At 37.9% G+C, this 19,145-nt stretch overlaps 1 protein-coding gene across 2 annotated transcripts; it reads right to left on the bottom strand.

Moving 5' to 3' along the window:
- Positions 1-1,001: 1,001 nt before the first annotated feature.
- edaradd (EDAR-associated death domain) lies at positions 1,002-19,100 on the bottom strand. 2 transcript variants are annotated; one of them, XM_044371945.1, is made up of 6 exons: positions 18,854-19,100; positions 6,236-6,294; positions 5,778-5,820; positions 4,544-4,614; positions 2,119-2,167; positions 1,002-1,830 (listed from the first exon to the last, which is right to left on the bottom strand). In XM_044371945.1, the coding sequence occupies exons 1-6, from the start codon at positions 18,873-18,875 to the stop codon at positions 1,442-1,444; spliced, it is 633 nt and encodes a 210-aa protein (XP_044227880.1). In that variant the 5' UTR covers positions 18,876-19,100; the 3' UTR covers positions 1,002-1,441. The 2 variants fall into 2 exon arrangements, with proteins under 2 accessions (XP_044227880.1, XP_044227879.1); XM_044371944.1 differs by lacking the exon at positions 18,854-19,100 and adding an exon at positions 18,167-18,396.
- Between the last annotated feature and the right edge of the window lie 45 nt (positions 19,101-19,145).

The following is a 19,145-nucleotide window of genomic DNA, read 5'->3' as shown; positions in this document are numbered from 1 at the left end:
GGCATTTGAGGTTATTATTGCTACTTATTTTTTCTTTAAAAATGATAAAAGCTTTTATAGAGTTTGGCATGTATTTATTTCAGACTGAGAAAACAAGTACAATAAAGATTAAAATTCCAGTTGTTTCTTCAAACATAAAAAACCTTACTGACCAATAACATTGATGTGAGCATTTAAGTTTTTAACTGTAGTCTTGATTTGAAAATTTAACAAATTTGAGTTTTTGTAGAACTCTTTTTTAGTTGGACCAAATTGGGGAGAACTCTATGAAAGAATAATTATACTTGTTGATCTCTTTTTTCATTAGTCCTGATATTTCCTGCATAGCTCCTTTCCATATAATATGGAGCAACAATAAATGTGACACAGCCATATTACTCAAAGATTGTGGCATTAAGGATCAGTGTTATTTCCAAAAATAAAACAAAAATATTTTATGAAAAAATAAATACTCTGCCATTCTCTTTTTAAATTTTTTTTCATCAAGACATACAAAACAAGACTAATAGTCTACAGCCGTGCTAGCAGCTCTGTGAGGCTGTACTTATGGGCACAGTGGTGCTTTGAGCTAAATTTGAGCATGCTAACATGCTCATAATGTCAATGCTAACACGCTGACATTCACGTGATGTTCACCATCTTACATTTGCTAATTAGCACTGAACACAAAGTACTGCATCTGAGAATGGGGAGAATGTCATTAGTTTTGTGGGTATTTGGTCATAAACCAAAATGTTGGACAGATTGAAATTTTGGTGCTAGTGAAAAAGTCACGAGATCATTAAGTTTATTACAATTCAAGGAAACATGAATGTGAGTACCAGATTTCTCAAAAAAAAAAACAACAAAAAAACAAAAACACACAAATGTGAACCTCATGGTGGTGCTAGATGGAAAGTCAGGGGATCAATAAAGTAATAACAATACATTGCCTGGGAACCATGAATGTCCATACAAAATTAAGAAAAGTCAGGGGATCACTAAAGTCAGTAAGATTCATCCTCTGGGGACCATGAATGTCTGTACAATATGTAATGGCAATCCATCCAATAGCCAATAGCTTTCAGTCTGGACCACAGTGGTGAGCCAACCAACCAACAGATAGTCAGACCAACATCTCCATCTCAAAAGCTATGTCGCTCATATGTCAAAAATGTTCAGCAAGCCAAACTGTTAATCAGTAGTAAACCTTGTTAGTGCTATGCAGTCTGTAAGATAATGTGCTACCTTAAGCACCAAGTGATTGACATTCTCCACAGAATCTTTTCAGTTGTTGGTCATTGTTGACTTTTGCCTAAAATCACTTGATAAAGTTACTAAAGTCAAAATTTGGCAAAATGTATCCAAGAGGAAGAGGAAATTCCTAACAAGTACAACCCTGACAGAAGAAAAAAAGAGAAACAGGATAAATATGCAAAGAGTCAATTGTGGGTGTAGCTGGTTAATGAGTCTGTTGCCAGCGTGATGGCCAGTCCTTCTCTATCCAGCTCTGCAGCAGTCGCAGCACATCAATGCGCTGGTAGATGCGGCAAAGTTCGGTGAGCTCAGTGACCGTCTTCTGGTTGTAGCGCAGCAGGAACTCCTGGGTAGGGCTGTGGGACAAAGAGCCCTGGGTCCGGTGCTCCAGCAGGGTCAGTTCATCGTAGCTCATCCCCCAGCGACTCGCAAAGTTCTTCCAGTTTTTGATGGTGCAGTGGTTTGGATCCAGTTTGAGCCGTAGTAAATCCAGGAGATCTTTGTCGTTCATGAGGTCGCTGATCTTGGGAGGAGGTGCTGGGCAGCAGCATTTCTCACAGGGACTGTTTAGTAACTGCAGTTCTTTGGGGAAGTCTAAACTCAGAGATTGACACGTAAAATGGAGTTAGCTCTAGATGTGTGCATTACAAATTAAAGTATATTAACATCAAATTTAAAAAAGAATAAATGTAAGTTTAACTTTGTAGGGTGTTGTCACATCAATAACACCATGTTCCTGTTATTACACAACTTGCACATTCATACATTTTCAAAATGACATTTCCTTGATTCAGTGAGGCTGATGATGCTAGGAATATATTTGTCAATTTTCATGCGGAGTCATTTTGTAATGATTTTCCTATCATTATAAGAATAATATACCTGGTGAAGTAGATGTTGGGCAGGTGCATTCCTCACCATCTTCAACTGGCTATAACAAAGACAAAACACAAATCATTACTGTTCATACATGGTAAATGGGCTGCATTTATATAGTGCCTTTCTAGTCTTCCGACCACTCAAATAACTTCAAACACAGCTGTGCCTCTCTCTGGCAGTTTTTTTTTTTTCAATAGTTTGGTTGTAGCAGGTGCATGTCTCCTCTTATGTGAGTTATGTGCGTTTTCACTGGCTTCTGCAAGTTAAACATGTCTCAACAAAAGCCACATTGCACACTACAGTACATCAAGACCAGACAGAGAAACAAGAAACTACCCCCGAGCGATGTACACATTTTACACTGATGATAGGAAAGACTAGAATGGACAAATTCTTGCTTCTTCAATTACAAGTGCAAACTTTTCCTTTTATTGTATGTTTATTTTCAACAATACTGTCTTTTAGATATCTGCATGACAGAGAATGACAATAACACTCTGCCGTCTGTGTTCTTGCTCTGTTATTAGTGATACTCAGAGCTACCCCTTTCAGTTCAGTAGGACAAAACCACATCCTGTGTAGTCACAGCCGGAATTAGAAAGCACCCACAGGGTGTGTGCCTCTGCCAAGGTGGAACAGAAATCTTTAAAGTTGTTATTTAAAAATAGATCTACATCATGATTCACATAGTAGTAATTAAATGGTGATTGCTGATTGGTTGAAGGTGGTCATTATACATACTCTCCATAAATAATCAACATTTCAACAGACTCATGACCACAAGCTGTGACCATTTTGAGTGATGATGTTATTGTAGCATCATCTGTGGATGAAATACCATCAAATTTTGCAGGATTGCTCAGAGTTTGATATGCACAATTTATTGTAGTTATTGTAGTTTATGTCAAATAGGTCACACCAACAAGAATCTGGCAACTGCATATAGTCACAGGGTGTGGCATATTAAATAATATAAAACTTTTATGGACTCATATACAGTTGTTGTTATGTACCAAATTTGGTACTGGATAGAGTTTGTGTGGAAAGCATTGAAAGAACTGTACAAATGTGGCCTATCACGAGAGATTTGTCTTTCGACTGAGAAATCCATTCTTCACACTTCAGTAGCAATGAGCCCAATATTAAAGTAGGTAACGGATGTGGTTTTTGACACATTCTATTCTAACTAAGAGAAACATATAGCACAGGACACCTCCTCAGAGGAAGTATTGATATGATGAAATAGTAATATGTTTAATTTCCTACATGCGGAGGCTAGACTTTTTCTCAGTGGTGAAAATAGTACAAAGTCTGTCATACACCCCTTTTAGTCCCACACAGTGACGCAGGTTAAACATGCATGGGTGGTCACTGTGAACACTGTGAGACAGTGTGATTCATCTATCCTGGCTTCTCAACCCTCCTCCTGAACTGGGTTGAAAGTGGGCTGGACACTATATGGCTTTCTATTAGCTATCAGTGAATCCTGACAATGTTATTTGATTGCCCTTTGAAATAAAGAAACAACACTTTCTCCCTCTTACAAATGAAAAGTTGAACTCAAAAGCAATAAAAAACCACCCTTGCTCAAATTCATTAATCTCAGAGGTTTTACTGCTACAGTTTTACTTGATCTGGTATGAAGAGGAAGTTATGGTGGCTAATATTAGCTAATGTTAGAAATCTATAGATAGATATTGCTGACATTCCTAGTTGGTTTGCTAACCTTATGACTTTTCCCTACTTGTGCTGATGTTACACCACATTTTAGCATTCACCATACTCCCATAATTGTTGTTCCACAGAGGCTGTTACATAAGAGTCATTAAAAGTAAGCTTGCTTTAATAGTTTGTCTAAATTAAAACAAATTGACTTTTTTTTTTTTACGTTAGACCCTTGCAAAAAATATATATTAGACATAAGGATTTCAAGGATTCATTACAGTGGTGGACTGCCAGTCTGAAGGTGGGGACCATATTTTTAAGGTTTCATTTGTATATGTTGCCATGCTTTCTACTTTCTTTTTTACAACAAAGTGTTCTTTTTGAGAATGACCCCAATGACCAAAAAGACAAGAGTCTAACCAATTGATACATACAGTATATCACATATTTACATTCATGTAACTTCACATAGAATTAGCGGTTGGTGTAAATTTTCTATGACATAGGGAGAAAAGGAAAGATCAAGAGATGACTTGAGTGCACATGAGTGTGTGAATGAAATGAAACTAGACTTGATATGATTGTTCTGTCATGTTATTCTGTGTGTATGGTTTTTCAGTGTTACTACAGAATTACACCCACAGATCTGTGAAAGGTGACAATGACTTCATTGTCACCTCTCACAGTAATTGTTAAGATGCAGGTTGAGCGAGCATTCAGTAGGCTTATGTGCATTTCCTGTATGAAAGGTGGTAGTACTGACCTGTCTTATCCTGTCTGAGGAGGGGCTCCGGTATCCAGAGGGCATGGAGGTCAGGTGGAGTGTCACTGCATCTGGTGGAGACACATTACTGACGCCACTGACGAACATGCTTAAGCATTTTGACAGTAATAGAAGACAGTCCAAAATGTATGTACAGTAAATTAAATTAATTAAATAATTAATTATTTCCAGTTGCTTCAACTTTGCAGTTTTCTTTGATCGTTATTAAACTGCTGTCAATGACACTCAAGACTTCCTGCACAGGTGTTTTAATGAAAAACTTTCCAGTGGCTTAAAGGGCACAAATCCCTCCCCTTCCTGGCAGGCTTTTACTTTTACTTTCAAATTCATGTTGTTTAATTAAACTGTATGGAATTCATGAGTGTGCAACTGTGTGTGTGTTTTCTTAGTTTTGAGGCTTTTCATACGATCTGCAGGAAGTACTGAGTTTCAGTGAGGGTATCTTAACAGTGATCAAAAAAATGCAAATGAGTAGAAGTGAATAGACTATTATTAGCAGTTACCAGTTACACTAATGAAGATTTTTGAGTAGATATACGGAAATGCAAACTAATTAATTTCCATCTGTTACAGGCCAAATGTTAAAATGGAAGGATCAAATCAATTGATTAAGGAGATGTCTTTAAGTTTGGCATTAGAAAAACTGGCTTACAAAGTAAGTGGTTAAGTTGAGGATTTTTATAAGATATGGGCACCTTTTTACATTTCATAACAGATCTGAGTGATGCCTACAATCAGACAAGCATTGGTGCAAGTGCTCACTTTCTTTGCCTCTTGTATTACAGAAAGCGTAACATAGATGTGAATAGGGAGGGAGAATAGGATGATGACAGGATGGTACATATACTGATTTTTTTGTCAAAGTTGTGCTTCTGAGATGTAAACCAATAAACACAGTCTGAAATAAAAATAAGTGATTAGAATTAATTAAGGAATGAAAACAGTATCTGTATATAAATGAAAAATGCAGAGTGGTAAGTCTCACTGCACTGATGGAAGTAGTGCTGTGGAAATGTACATTTTCCTGAATTTACCATGTCATAGTAGAGGGAATTCCACCCCCATCAATGTTTTTTACCTGGCCTTTATTAGCAATCAGCCTTTATTTGTTCATGCTGACCGCTCTGCCATTATTTAAGTTTTCTAAAGAATTTATGGGTATGTTTAAAATACGGTTTGTAAAAAGGACCACTGATCTGACTTTCTAACTTACCATGACGATCTGTCACTTGCACAGGATAATTGGCCTCCAATGACTGTGGGGGAGACAAGGACAGACAAGATAATATTAGAAAGTAAAATGACTGAAGCTAAAAAGAGAAACCTGAGAAACATGAGTTTTTGTGGGAGCTTTATATTCAGCCTCTTCATGGAACTGAGGCAACATTCAATATGCAGTCTGTAACTGTGGAAGAAAATGACTCTCTTGTGTGCAAAGACAGGGAACAGCCTGCTACAACTTGTTCCTCAATGAGCCCTCAGGCGCTAGCAATCACAGCACAGTGTGTTCAGTTATGGTACATTTCTTAGCAGATTATTGTAAGACTCTTCTTTTTAAGGAGGAACAATGACAAATGAGCATAAAGCAAACTGGAAAGAAGACAAGTTGAGACAATGAGACAGTCAAACAAACACATGGCAGGAGGCAAGAATAAATAAAAAGGTGCTCACGAATTCTGCCACAAAGCTGGTTGTGTCTGTGTCCTCTACAGGTTCAGAGCTGATTCTGTCTGTAAGCAAAAAGGAAAAAAGCTTCAGTGTTGCGTCTGAACATATATTGTCACCTCGACTCATTTCCTACATGTCCTTCCGCAAAGATACACAGAAAAGCCACATCCTCAACCTATCTGGCTTATTCTGGTATGTGAGTATCATGTAGTTCAGACATATATATGTAGACTTTAGATTTGGGTAGTAATGACACATCATGATCAGCAGCTGTGGAAGAAGTACTAAGATCCTTTAATCAAGTAAAAGTACCAATGCAGTAATGTAAAAATACTCCATTACAAGTAAAAGTCCTGCATGACAAAACCTACTTAAGTAAAAGTACATAAGTATTTTGAGCCTGATGTAGTTAAAGTATTGCAGTAAGAGAAGTGGTTTGGTCCCTCTGACTGATATATTATTATCAGTCAGCGTCAGATGATGTGCGTCAATTGACGCTCCTATAGCGCACTGCAAGCTTCAGATTTGAAATTCAACCACAGAACAAGAAACAAAAAGAACAAAATGAAAAACCTGTGTTGACAGGTTTTTCATTTTGTTCTTTTTATTATTGCATTAGTTGGATGTAATGAATGAATGAAAAGGAGAAATGCAGAGGAGGGAAATGAAACTGAAATTAAGAGCGTCTATGTCCATCCAATCATCTGTTGACTGTTTGATGGTTATTTATTTATGCTTTAAAATGTAACTGCCGTAAAATAATCAGAATATAACGTATTATTTCTCTCATTCAGCAGTTTTGTTCTCACTACCGCTCGCTTTCCGTGCTCGACCACCGCCGTGCTATCTCTCTCTCGCTATCTCTCTGAGCCCGTGCTCAGCTGGTTTGTGTTATCTACAGCTTTGGTCGCTGTGTCTGCATTTGACTCATTTGACGGATTTGACGCTTCAAAATTGAAACAAAGTCGGAGTAGGTGCGTCAAGGCAGTTTCACGCGCCTCATAATGCTTCAAGTGCGTGTTTGGCCATTGAAAACAACGGGACGCTTCCAGTGCGTTTAGGCCTTGAGTTCTAATACACAAATCTGTTTTCAGTTTTTGGACTTTTTCTCTAATCTTTGATTTTTGGTGAAATATTGGATCATTTGAACATTTATTGAAATGAAAGCATGTGAGAAGTTTAGAGGGAAAAATCACTATTTGGTGGAGCTGTTAACAACTCATAGACATGTGAAATGTGACCCCGACTACACACTGCTTTTTGTAAGATGTCAAAAGCCAAAAAGGTTGGAAACCACTGGTTTCATCTTTAACAATGTGTTGTATTTTAAAAGCTTGTTATATTATCCATTGTGTCAAATATTCATCTGAAAAGTAACTAAAGCTGTCAAATAAATGTAGTGGAGTAGAAAGTACAATATTTCCCTCTGAAATGTAGTGCAGAGGAAGTATAAAGTAGCATCACATGGAAATACAGTAAAGACAGTACAGTAAAACAGTAAAATTCAAACAGTAAAGTACCTCAAAATTGTACTTAATTACAGTACTTGAGTAAATGTACCTAGTTACTTTCCACCACTGGTGATCAGATAACAAAGTAAACTATAAACTTGAAGCACAAGCAGACTTTTTCATGATATTGCTTGATGTCATTGCACTATTTTTATCTAGGTTATATCATTTTTGTCAAATAAAAAAGCATGAGGTGTGAGTTCAGGTGTGTTTATCCTCCACCTTGTCCCTGGATAAAGCAGACAAACTTGTAATAGCGCACAGCTTCTCAGAAACAATAAATACACTGTTCAGCAACAACATGGAAAACTCTTAAATCAAATGCCCTCCGCACTGAAAAGGAATATTTCTTTTAACGAGCACATTCATGAATGAGTTGGGAGAGTAGCACAAAGGCAGCTTTTCAGCTCCAGAAAATACCTGGACGGGGCTATGTGGGCCTTCATCTGTCTACGTCACTGTAAAGCCATTGTATCCAAAGGGCTCCATATAAAGAACTGCTCTGGCCTTTCTTGGGTTACACTCTATGACGATGAAACTTTAATTTGCATGGGAAACTAGAATTAGGATTAAGTGATCAGGTGTAAGCAGGCCGTTTCCTACATGCAGCTTTCAAGGTGTTGTTTACCTGAGAAAGAGCAGTCATGTATGTAGGTCACAGAGAGATTTTAACCAGCCTCTACAGTATGTCAACCTAAAAATCACTCACATCTCCCCCGTTTGAAACAGTGCAAGGCAGTAATTCTGGCACAACAGGGGCATTATTATTGTTACTTTTCAAATATTTTTTTCTTTCCTAAACACTCATGTAAGATTTTAGCAAAAATATCTTTAACAGATTCCTACTTTCAGTGTTCAAAAACATGATATTCTATACCTTATGTCAACTAATCACATCTGCAAACCGAAACCAACCAACTGATCTACTGATAGCCTTACAAAGCCTGATATATCTTATTCTTCTATTCCTTAGAACTCCATTGTTTCTGTATTGTGAAATATGTTACCAATGTCTGGTGAGAGCAATAAGAGACAAAGTGGACTAAGTTTGCATGGCTATCCTTTTTTGCATTGCATTGACTTCCATTCATTGTGGATAGCCTAACCCAAACCCTAAGCCTAACCTTGACCAGAACCTCAGAAATAACGTCTTGCCTCATTAGGACCGGGATTTGGTCCCCATGAGGACTACTGAGCCTGACAAGGTCTGTGTTTATACTGGAAAAGGTCCCAATGAGGTAACAAACACACACACACACACATACACACAAATTCCTCTGCACAAGGTCTGATGTCTAAAGGCATGAATATAAAAACACCTAAACATAAACAGCATACACAAAAAAATAAAATAAAATCAAATAAAGAATACATATAGAAAGAATGTAAAAGCACTGTGAAGTATCAGATCATTTTAACATTTCAGATAGTCCAGGGATTTTCCTAAGTCATTATCATAAGCCTTATCAATGAGTGGGAGCTCAAAACACCATGTACTGTAGATCTAACATGTCAAAGTGCCATTTTTCCAGTGTATTGTTCTGCATTTCCTTGCACTTACTATGCGTACTTCGACTGTCGTGTCTAACAATGACGGTGGATTTCTCTTTCTGGAGAAAGAAACGTTTTAACCAAAGTACGTGACAGCCAGTGTAATCTATTAAAGTGGAAATGATGGGTAAATTCCCTTTACCATGGTCTCTGTAGACCTGCCCACACAAGACTACTAGGAAATATTGACATGTTGCACTTTGCTTCCTTGTTGCTTTTAGACTCTCTATTTCAAGAAAGGACCTAGTTATTGGGTATTTGAGCTTGGAATCAATTCATAGGGAATCCTGCTATGACATTTAGTCAAGCCACCTTCATTATTACATTTTTTGTGCACAATAAAACTTTTTCACATAGATTTATGGAAATTTGAAGGTACTAGCCTGGGCTAATGCCCAGGCTTTTTAAATTAGTCACCATACCACTAGCTTTGGTGAGGCAAATTTGTGATTTGTGATACTGGGTGCTATAAAAATTAGGATTATATTGTGATTAGATGTCTTAAAACCTTACTATGTTCGTGCTCTTGTTTTTGCATGTCATGACGAATGTTCCTGTTCTGCTCTGCAAGAGTTGCAGAAACAGCAAACAAAAATATACCACTTCAGGTAGGTTTCAGATAAAACAGCACACAGTACTTTAACTGCTCTTGCGAAATCTGTAAATTATCTCAAAATCAACTGTGCTATAGTAAAAGTTTATATTCTTGTACTTTTGGACCTAAGCATCTCCTTGGATACTGTTGATAACATTCTCATTCAACAGAAAAATGGGTAGGAGTTTGCAAGCACAGCCTTGAGCTGGTTACAGACCTATAAATTAGATTTCAACTTTGTCATCTCAATTTAAAGCTTATCATCGTCTTCAAAGAACAAACATGTGACATTAGGTGCCACAAGGTTCTGTCCTGGGTCCATTACTTTTCAGTCTTTGTGTGTGACCACTAGGGCTCTTCGTCTGTAAGCAATGTCAACAAAGCTATGCAGGTGACATCCAACTCTATATAAGTGTCGATCTTGATACAACACAACCCTATCAGCAGACAAAAAGGTACTAATATTGTATACAGCAAATAAAATATGGTTAAGGTATGTTTAGGGTTTGGCTACAAAAACACTTGGTTAAGGTTAGAAAAAGGTTTCAAAGTTAAAGACAAATGTTTAATTGCAGGTCTGTGATGAAACATTAACTCTGGTTTCTTGTGTGAAAGTTGGGCACACTACATGCTCATCCACCACCCTCACTTCTACTTGTCACATAAAGGGCACATTATTTTCTGTGATGGTGCTGAAATCTCTGAAATCTCAGACATCAGGAAAAAAGGATTGCAGCTATTGGTGTATAAGACCAAAGACAGGAACTGTGTCTACAATTTACTACAATATCTCTACACAATCTAACATTCCAGCAGTTAACCGTCAAATCTCAAATGTCCTTAAATGTGCCAAGAAAGCAAGTTTTCAAATCTGTCCCTACATGCAATAGCATTAACACATCATGAAAGTGTAAAATAAAGGCAAGATATTGTAGGATTTAAATATCTTCAACTGATTCCAGTAGCATACAACTGAAAGGAATATAAACCAATGGCTGCATGCAAGGTAAAACTAACTGAAACGTTTTTGTATTATGTACTATGTATGTAAAATATGGGTGATTTGCATTTAATCAGCTAAAACTTAACATTGAACCCCCTGAGAGGTATTCCCCTTTAAATACAGTGCATCAAGTATTAGGACTTAAAGCTAGTCACCCAATTATCAAGTGTAAGTCAAACCCCAGATCAGTTGAGCATTGTTTCACCCTCTCTAGGAATGCAAGGGCATGTAACTGCACGCTCTGGATAAAGTTCAAGAGATGAAATATAAACCACATCATAATACATTGCTTAGGGGCCATAATTCCACGCAGGTGAACCCAGCTTGTCTCCATTTTGACCACCCATGTCTCCTATGAAAGGATAAAGTGCAGTTTCTAAGCAGCCTGTGTAGTGGGCCGTTTGCTTTGTCATGAGTTTGTTTCCACGCATGACTGGAGGTGAATGGCATGCCAATACCTGACCCAGGCCACAGTGCAGTCTAGACTGAGAGCAGCTATATACTGTACACACCTTGTATGTACAATCTTAGCTGATGGTGGGTGGTAAACATGTCTCTCTCTGTGTGTTTGTGTATATTCTGGAGCTGCACAGGATTTGACTGTTATATTCATGCTTATACTACCTCTTCAATTGCATATCACCTAATCAGCATGGATGTTTCCCCCAATCACAGCCACACAAAAAAATTCAGCAAAAACCTGGCATGTACTTTTTAACAGCTTAATGTAGTAAAGTGCCTCTACAACTGAATAGGTGCAGCCGGAAACTTGGCCTTCAAGTAACATTACAGGAAGTTATGCTTATTCGCTCTCTTTCTGAGAGAAAATGAGAAGACTGATATCACTTTTATGTCTGTGTGTTAGTACAGAGCTGGAGTCAGGACAATGTTAGCCTAGCTAAGCATAAAGACTGGAAGCAGGGGCAAACAGCTAGCCCTGTCCAAAGTGAGAAAATACAGCTATATCAACACATCTGAAGCTCACTAATGGACACAGTGTACATAATACGTTCAACCCCTACATAGAGATGTAAAAACAACAGTTTGTAGTTTTAGCATGAGCTGGAACTATTTGTTTAAGAATCGAAGCTTCACCAATCTTATGTAAGACTGTGCTCTATAGCTGGAGATGCTGCACAAAAATGCTGCGTGAATTAAACTAGCCCCCAGTAATGGGCTGTGAGGTGATTTTGGTACAGTGGTCACACTCAGTATTGTAACTTCATGACACATACTGACCCAAAAAGCATTTTCCCCATGTGTGATCATTCGAAAAGGAGCAACTGTAAAGCAGCAAACACTCTGAAATAACTCTTTGATCCATTCCGTCCAATAACAGTTGGAAAGTCTAGAAGAGCCACATCATTTAAATTATTTTATCCCATTCATGTGAGCCGGCTCTGCCAGTGCAAGTTTCAGAGGCTCATGTTCAGCTGACTCTAATGAGCATGCTCTGTGGGTCAAAAAACACAGAGGTGTCAGGAAGAGACTTTTTCAGTGTATGTTCTGGATGAGAAATCTTCATAGGAATGAATAGGGTGCCATCTTTGAACACAATAACCTATCCAGTTCACCTTAATAAATCCACAGGATGGATTAACTGTGTAAAGAAATAAGTAATTTCATCAAACCTTTGAGCACAACAAACTAAATTTTATTTACCTCCATTGTACTGGGGTGGAGGCAGAAACCTCAGAAACAGATAACTCAAAACCCAGAAAAATAAAACAAAAACTATCTGAATGGTAGATACAATGAGAAAATATGTTTTTGTGAAATTTGGCTGAACCAACCTTTTTAAACACAGGCAAAGCCTACAGAAAAGACTTCTTTTAAGTTTCAGTGGACAGATCAACTTTAAAGCAAACATATATCCATTAGCATCAGCCTCTAAAAACCCATATTAGTCTGACTGTAAACCTGCAGGCCCAAAGCTATTTAAGTCAGGTTCAACAGTTTCCAGCCACTGTGCTGAAAAGGTTGCAACAAGGGTTTTCGTTTTCAGCATTTAGCTGATGGAGCTAACAACTAGCCTAACAACATGTGTTGAAACATCTGATGTTTGGTAAATTCATGATTAATCTGTTGACTTCAGATTAATACTTGTTCTTCTTCTTTGTCATCCACAGAGATGGCTGCTGATTGGTACCACAGCAACAGACTCATGTTTACCATCAGCATGAATATGTCAGTGGCTTTGCAGTTGAGGTTTTATGTACTACTGCTTTTTTTACTGCTTCTGAATTACCAAAAATCTATTGGAAAATACTATATACTCGCTTAGCTTAGCACACTCTGACATAAACTGTCAGTTACTTGATAATAATAATAGAATGTGCGCTGTTGCGTTAACTTTTTCATAAGGTGTCCAAATAGAGAAAATAAATTCTATTAAGCTACAACTGAACTGGCAGTCATTTTGAATCTCCACTTTAAACATTGGACCAAACATTTTAAACTGAACTGAAACTCTACATCCTGGCTCAGCTTATAGATTTACTCAAGCTCTACCATAAATTACAGTTTAGTAATGGCGAATGGAACTACAGTGTATACTTGGATAATACAGGATTGCAGACAAACAGCCATTAGCCCGCAGTATGACTAAGCACATGTTCATTATCTAGTGCCAAACACAAGGTGTGTGTGTGAAAGTGGTGCAAGTAACTACTGACAGGAAAAAACAGAGTTGGCTGCACTTGAACGTAAAGGAAATTACACGGTGTTCACATGCAAATACACATGCCATGAGATTATATTTGCGTCTGTGGTGAGACAGCAGATGTTTAACAACCATCAGTCTGGCTCTCATCCACAATAATGAGATAACAGTGATGATTCTGTTGGTAATTTCTGTCACTGAAAATGAGACTGAAATAAAAAGCGATGTATATCATACGTTCACAGATGTGTTGTTTCGTATGAGTCATATGAATCATATATAGACAATGCTGAGTTGAGGAGGGGAAAATAAAGCATCCTTTACAAGGGTTTATATAAAGTTGTAACAAATTAATTTATAAAGGGTTAATAAATTATTTCCTAATGCTGTATAAACCAGTAATAACTTACTTACTTAAGTCCACTACATTTTAATGTACTGATAAGCTGATATAAGGACATTTTTAATTGTTTATTTATGTACAGTATTTTAAATTTAGAATTTCTCCTATGAGGACATATTTTATATTATTACAGCTGTGTTTTATATATTGTATATTATACATTGTCATTTATTATCTGTTTATACAGCAGCCTCCACTTATGGCTGCCCACAGGAGGAGTTATAGTTGTTAACAAATACATTAATAAACACTTATATCTGCTAACAACTAGTGTTGGACACCATTTATTTATTTAAATGTTTATAGACTGAATATATATGCTAAATAGGGGGACTTAAAGTAAAGTCACGGCTGAGATGTAGCAGGGCTGCGTGGAACGCGGAAGTTCTCCACACACACAGTAAGTGCAAACAGATAACATCTGTACAGGTACATTGACTGTTTGGGGGCATATAAAACTGATTCCAGTGATATATTTGTGCAAATAATGAGGCAAAAATTTACCTCAAACATCTTTAGACTGAATTATTTGGTGGCTCATCAAAAATGTCTTTGGTGGGTTAAGTTTTGCAGGGGGTAAATTTAGACTTTTGACGTCAGTATTTCTAAAATCCTGGCTACAGCATGTTTGCCAGGTTGTGTAGGAATCCTTTTGGTGATACTCTGTCATCATGACTTCCTTTGTCTTTTTTTAGCTCACTATTTAGATCAGGTGGGGGTGAAAAAATATAAAGGGCACCTGATACATTTAATGTCATCAGCAGAAAACAGCGATAGTTGGTAAAAAGGCTACATCATCATTTTTTAACATTTTATAGGGTGATTCAGAATATAGGGAAACAACAACTTAGTATTAAAAAGGATTTATTTTTTAAACATTTACTTTGCAAACATCTCTGTACTAAAATACAGGGAATGGGTAATGTTTTAAATGTTTATCTCTCAAACACATCTGTAGTAAAAACATGGAACTATTAACATTTTGAGAATTAGCTGTTTTGAGCAGTCTTGACAGGGAAGAAAGAAGAACAAGATAGGTAAAATAAAAGGACATTTCTTTTGGCCACGAGTTTGTAAATGTTAATGACCTCGTTACGGTCGATTGTGATGTCCCTCTCAATGGATCTTCTTCCATATCTGTTTCTAAGCTGGGTCTTGATCAGCTTCAGTTTGGAGAATAAGCGCTCGACTGATGCAGTTGTCACTGGCAATGTAGCATCTATTTTGGGGAGTTTTGTCAGCTTTGGAAAGACTGTGACCACATAAGCATAGCTTCGACATTGCTGGTAGGGAGAGCATAGGAAGAGTGGGACACCTTAAGTTCAGTGACAATACTGTCGATACAGATTTGGCAAACATCCTTGAAAGATGGCAGCTCTTGTGCCTTTCCAGTTACTTGGGGTGGCAAGGCACTGACATACAGCACTAGAACTGAACTGGCCCTCTTGCCTTTGTCCTGTATGTTTTTACCCCTACAAAGGAAGTTATGTTTTTACTCCTCTCTGTTTTTCTGTCTGTTAGCAGGGTTACTCAAAAGGTTCTCTTCCAGATTTCATAACAATTTCATGACAGGATACATTTTTAAAACTTTTTAACATGCCTACTGGGCATCCCTCTAATTGCTAATGGCTAATGCAAACATACCTTTATCTCTCTCATCTCCTCCCTTGCTGCCTCTAGCGGCATTTTGAAGATCCCTTTGTATTGTTGTCAATTTTCTGTCTCTTCTTGGCATTCTATAATCATAGGTAACCTAATGCTAATCTCCTTCTCCACAAGTGCAAGTTAATCCAAGCTAAAGAGTTGTAAACATATTTTGAATAGAGAATGATGTCCTACTACACTACAAGGTTGATTTCCAGTTTGCACCAAATATTTAGTATAGAGACGGCTAAGTATGTCTCTAGCTAGCTAGCTACTACCATCTAACATATTGTTTAGCATGTTATACAGCTTTGGACAGGCCCGAACATAAAACCAATGTAGAAAATACAGTCTACATACTTTAGTAATGCATCCTTAATAAAATTGAATCCATACACTTGTTTTAATTGTAAGAAAAACCTTGCTATGTGACCTACTTCACAAATCTTAGTAGGATCAAGGCTACAGCTTTGACTGCACTGACCATGGATGTATTATAAGAGCTGGATACCGGACTAAAAATGGCGCCCATTCAGGCCTGTAGGAATTGCTCGCCTGGCGCATATGCCAAAAAAAGTTTCTAGCTTCCAGGTTTGCTTCTGCGTTGTGCGGCCCACTGAATATGCGCAGTAGTGTTTCCCCTGCTGGCCCCGCCCACGAGTTCCTGCTCGGCCCATAGACATTTACATTGTGATGACGTCACAGATTTTTGAATCACTTTTCTCGGCTTGAGGAAAGTTTTACAAATATAAAACCTCCATGAATAAAAGTTCATAATAGAAAGAGTCATAATTGATGTTTGCAGTTTGAGGCATCCTGTAAACAGTTTTACAGACGTCTGTTTTACAATAGTGGTCTATGGGGAAAATCCTTTTTGGGCCGCAGGGGGATTTTTTTGCTGCAATACCACGAGTGGCCACTGGGGAAAATTGGCTGCAAGGATGAGCGGCGGCGCCCTATCCAACTCTTATTATACATCCATGGCACTGACCCCAACAATCTAAAGGGGTGTAACTGAGAGTGGTGCTGTACCAAAATCAACTGAATGGAATAATGTCAGCTACAACAACTACATGTTTTTAAGAGTGCTTTATTTTTCTAAAGGTCAGCTGACATAAAGGATTCAATTATTTCTACCATAATGGCCAGTTTACTCAATTGTAAGGGCATCTTACATGGCAACGTATCTCATGTTCTTCACTGGAAGGGCACTTCACCCCTTCTTTCTCCCATAAAGTGCACCCAACTCTGTGCTTCAGTTTTTGTTCAATAGAAGGCCACCCATACAGAACCTCCAGCTCACCCCATTACAAGGGCATCTCATAGAGCACTGCATTATATACTCTTCATTCTTCATGCATTTGCTGTCGGGGGTTCTTTACTGGGCACTACTGCATTTTCTTCACCTGAAAGGGCACCCATGAGGGCACTTTATTCCAGACTGTCACATATAGAAGCACTCTATAAGCCATTTCATCCTGATTTACCCATAATTAAGACAGTCATTACAGAACTTTGGTATGTTTTCTCATTTGAGCTGGCACCACAGAGGGTATTTTATCATACTATGGGGGTGGGGGCTGTGGTTTTAACTTTTAAGAAAACAGTAAAAATGTGTAGTAAAAATTTGTTTGCCACAACCTGGAAACCCAAATGTTTTTCTTATAAATGGCTTGGGGCTGCTCTATAAAGCATTAGTAAGTGATTTATTAAGCATTAATAAAGCCATTAGTTACAGCTTGTAAAGCGTTATTAGAAAGTGTTATAAATAAATTCCATTTAATTTGCAATACCACAAACCTGGAGTGAAATGCTCTACATACAAACACTCTCCCTACAGGTGCTGACTATATAACCTCTCCAGGTTAAGTTGTTTGCTTCAGACTATCCAGAGATGAGTCTAGTTGGATGACAGTAAAATGCAATGTTTTTAAAGGTAAGCCAGTTGTAACTCTTGTGCTGCTTTTATGTGAAACACTGACACTACAAAACATTCATATGAATGAGGTTACAGACAACCTGTACTCTGGTAATGACTCCCACACCACATATGTGGCCACTGAAAGATATTAACCCTTTGTTCTGTTAATACTCATTTCCAATCAGTCTCACAGGATGGGTGAAGGTCACACTTTTGTTTGCAGTTTCACTTTACAACAGATGTCATCAGCTAAATGGCCATCGGGTTTTCCATCACTACAGGGAATTTTTAAGTTGTGGAAACTTTTCTGGCTGTGGTTAAAAACGGCTCATCATCAAACGCTTGCTGGTTTCCCCAAATTAAATTCCAGCGAAGTACAATGTTCCAAAAAACGATCTAATAAGCTATTTAAAAATATTTAAAATATCAAAAATGGTATTTTTGTCGCTCAAATAAAAACAGTAGGCTACTTCTGACAGATAATATGACAAATTTAGGAGGTCTCAGAGTTACAGTTTGCAATTCACTTGACATATCAGCTAAATCACTATAACATATGAGTAGGCCCACCGTAAACTACCTGATATAATGATATGCTACTGAGTGCAGGAAGACAATATGGGACAATTGGATAATTTACTTACCAAATGGTTCCTTACACGCCCTCAAACTGCTCATTTTTGAGGCTGTGAAGTCTCCCATGCAGGGAAATGTAGCAGGACAGGATATAAACTTTCTCTATTAAATGAAAGACTGAAGACAGACAGTATTCCTGTACTCTTGGGTAGGAGAAATCGCCAGTGCCAGCCCCGCGGCGGCGGCTCACACTAATGAAACACCTTCAGTGATGAAAAGGTACTAGGATTAATGCTAGCTTCAAGGTGCCCTCGGAAATTCTAACTCTCTATCTCTGAGATCGCTTAGCCAACCACTTGACTTCTAGACCTCACTGGAAGGTGGAGCTTTATAACACAATACAAGTAAAAACAAGTTATTTTGATTGGTAATTAAACGACAGGGTGGTACTGTGCTGAAGCAGCAAAACTGAATGTGAAAAGCTGTAAAATTACTAACAAACCCCCCCCCATAAAAACAAACAAACAAACAAACAAAAAAAAAAACCCAATGTCAGACCCCCTTGTTAGTAGATTGAATTATGCAATATATATTTCATTTCAAATATACAGTGTATATATCCAGTTTGTGTTCTGGTTTCTAATACATTTGATTGTAGTATGTATATTATTACAGAAGTCCATCTTTCTCTATTAGATTTAGTAGTTTAGTATTTTGCGTTGCAAGCGAGCTGTAATATTCTCCGTGCAATTTACCTCTTTCAACCTTTGCTTCCATTGCTCCAGAGTTGGAAGGTTTGGCTTAAACCAGTTAATGGTGATCATTTTATGGGATATGAATACCAGAACTCTAAGCATGTATATTTTTATTTTTATCCAATATGTCTGTATGGGGAGGGGGGGATGTGCTTCCCTCCAGTAATGCTGCGGCTAACGCTCCGCTAGCCTCCCAGCTAATGTTAACCCCGGTTCTGCACGTGGATCCAATTCAAGTTAAAGTGGGAAGAAGCAGCGGGTCTGACGGGCAGCTTGAGTGAAGTGGAGCCTG

This window comes from Thunnus albacares, chromosome 14 (genome assembly GCF_914725855.1).
Source record: "Thunnus albacares chromosome 14, fThuAlb1.1, whole genome shotgun sequence".
Lineage (NCBI taxonomy): Eukaryota > Metazoa > Chordata > Actinopteri > Scombriformes > Scombridae > Thunnus > Thunnus albacares.
Note: the sequence above shows the minus strand (reverse complement) of the source record. Positions and strands in the feature narration are given on the sequence as shown.